This window comes from Etheostoma spectabile, chromosome 22 (assembly GCF_008692095.1).
Source record: "Etheostoma spectabile isolate EspeVRDwgs_2016 chromosome 22, UIUC_Espe_1.0, whole genome shotgun sequence".
Taxonomy (NCBI): domain Eukaryota; kingdom Metazoa; phylum Chordata; class Actinopteri; order Perciformes; family Percidae; genus Etheostoma; species Etheostoma spectabile.
Window position 1 is genome coordinate 12,456,795 of NC_045754.1, and position 1,957 is coordinate 12,458,751.

At 39.0% G+C, this 1,957-nt stretch overlaps 1 protein-coding gene across 9 annotated transcripts in view; it reads right to left on the reverse strand.

Annotated features, from left to right (window-relative positions):
- Nucleotides 1–1,957, reverse strand: part of atp8a2 (ATPase phospholipid transporting 8A2) — a 66,549-nt gene that overhangs the window by 10,913 nt on the left and 53,679 nt on the right. For all 9 annotated transcript variants that reach the window (XR_004327578.1, XM_032504425.1, XM_032504423.1 and 6 more), the window contains 2 exons: nucleotides 1,419–1,602; nucleotides 61–171 (listed from right to left, as the gene is read on the reverse strand). Coding sequence is in view for 8 of the 9 variants with exons in the window: in XM_032504425.1 (XP_032360316.1) it covers nucleotides 61–171; nucleotides 1,419–1,602 (295 nt within the window). In the remaining variant the exon portion in view is untranslated. The remainder of the gene's footprint in view (nucleotides 1–60; nucleotides 172–1,418; nucleotides 1,603–1,957) is intronic.

Genomic DNA, 1,957 nt, shown 5'->3' on the forward strand with positions numbered 1-1,957 from the left:
TGTGTGTGTGTGTGTGTGTGTGTGTGTGAAACAGAGAGGGTGTGGTGGTGAAGCTCCTACCTCTATAATGTAGAGGACCACATTCTTATAGAAACAGTAGAGGATGCACTTGGTGACACGGTTGTAGCTCCACGCCCCGTGGACCAATAGCAGCTTCTCTAGGTAGGAGAACTGCCAATCAGGGGAAAAGAGATTCATTACTTTAATTAAAAGAAAGAAGAGAGTTAAAAAAAAGAAAATTTAAGACAGAAAGGGAACAGAGAAAATATTAAGAATGTGACTGGAAGACAAGAAAGAGGCGGCCCACTGATACAGATAAGTTGTGCAAGATGCCCACAGGCTGAAAGATAAACAACACAAACAGTGAAAGTGCCAGAATGTGTTTGCGTGAGACAGAGACAGAAAAGATAAGACTCCTCAGTAATTAGGAGAACCCTCTGGTTCATTTCTTCCAGTTCACGTTTGCATTAAGTTGTCACTACGGCTCACACAGATAATGGTAACTAGGGTTGAAAATAACAAACATTTAGTTATGAATTAATATTTCAATAATTTATCTGTAATATTATTATGATATTGTCTGTTGTTTAGTATTGTAGTTTAGTCAATAAAACGTCAGAAAATAGTGAAAATCCCAATTTCCCAGAGCCCATAGCAACATCTTTAAACAACTTGTTTTGTCTGACCAACAGTGCAAAATCCTAAGATATTTAATTCACAAGAGAATGTCTGACATTCTTCATTAATACATGATTTAAAGGATTAAACAACCATCAGAATTTCCATTATTTTCCTGTAAAAATTAAAATTAAATAATCAACTAATCTTCTCAGCACTAATGGGAGCTTTTAGCCTTTTAGTTGGACAATCCTTTTTTTAAACAAACTGAGAAATTTAAAGAAAAGGGGATGATAATGCCTCGAGCAAAATACATTTTTTTCTAAATGATTACTCTTTTCAATTGATTTGTGTTTACATTTTAACATTAAATAGGTTTTAGCAATGAAAAACTGACTATTTATTTAGTAGTTTGTATACAATTAAACCACTTTCTGACACTGCTAAGAGCCTACAGATGTTTTGATTTTTTTGTGGACTTTCTGGACGTCTTTGTTTTGTCGTAAGAATAGAAACACTTGTAATGAGCTGTTCGTTTACATTGATTACATGACTGAGTGACCTCGGTTAGTAAATTCTCATTTTGGTTGTCCCCCTCCAGGGAGGTCAAAGATCAGGATCAGCTGAAGAGTGAGCGGATAAGAATTTTAGTGTCTTGCCTTAAGACACTTGAGCAGGGTAGACAACCAAGCATGAATCCATTATCTACGTTCAAATAAAGCCTGTAACATATCTGTATGACCCTAACCAAGCATGAACGACCGTCTTCTGCATGTCTCCATGCGATGTCTGCATCCTACCTGTGCTATGGAGTAGTCTGAAGAGTTGGTGGCCTGCATGCCCTCATTGCCACTGATCCCCACTCCAACATGAGCCGTTTGAATCATGCCCACATCGTTGGCACCGTCGCCTATCGCCAGCGTGATGGCCTTAACGTGTTTCTTCACCATATCCACAATCTCAGACTTCTGCAGCGGAGACACTCTGCAGACACAATAGGAAGAGATGGACAGAGATGGTTGGATTATGTGAACACAGCTGCACTGGGGAAGATAAAAGAATGCTGTGAGAAAGAAAGAAAAGAAGAAATACATTTTGAGATGGATGGGAAATAAACAAAGATGCTTGCAATTAGGAAAGAATAAAGCCTGAAAACCTCGGAGTGGGAAACGATTGAAAGGGAAAAGAAGGATTTGCATATGCACACGCACACGCACACACACACACACACGTGTGGTTAAATGTTTACAGCGGTGTGTGTTCATGCACACCTGCATACACCATACACGTGAGTGACTCAGTGTGTATGTGTGTATGTGTGTGTGTGTGTGTGTGTGTG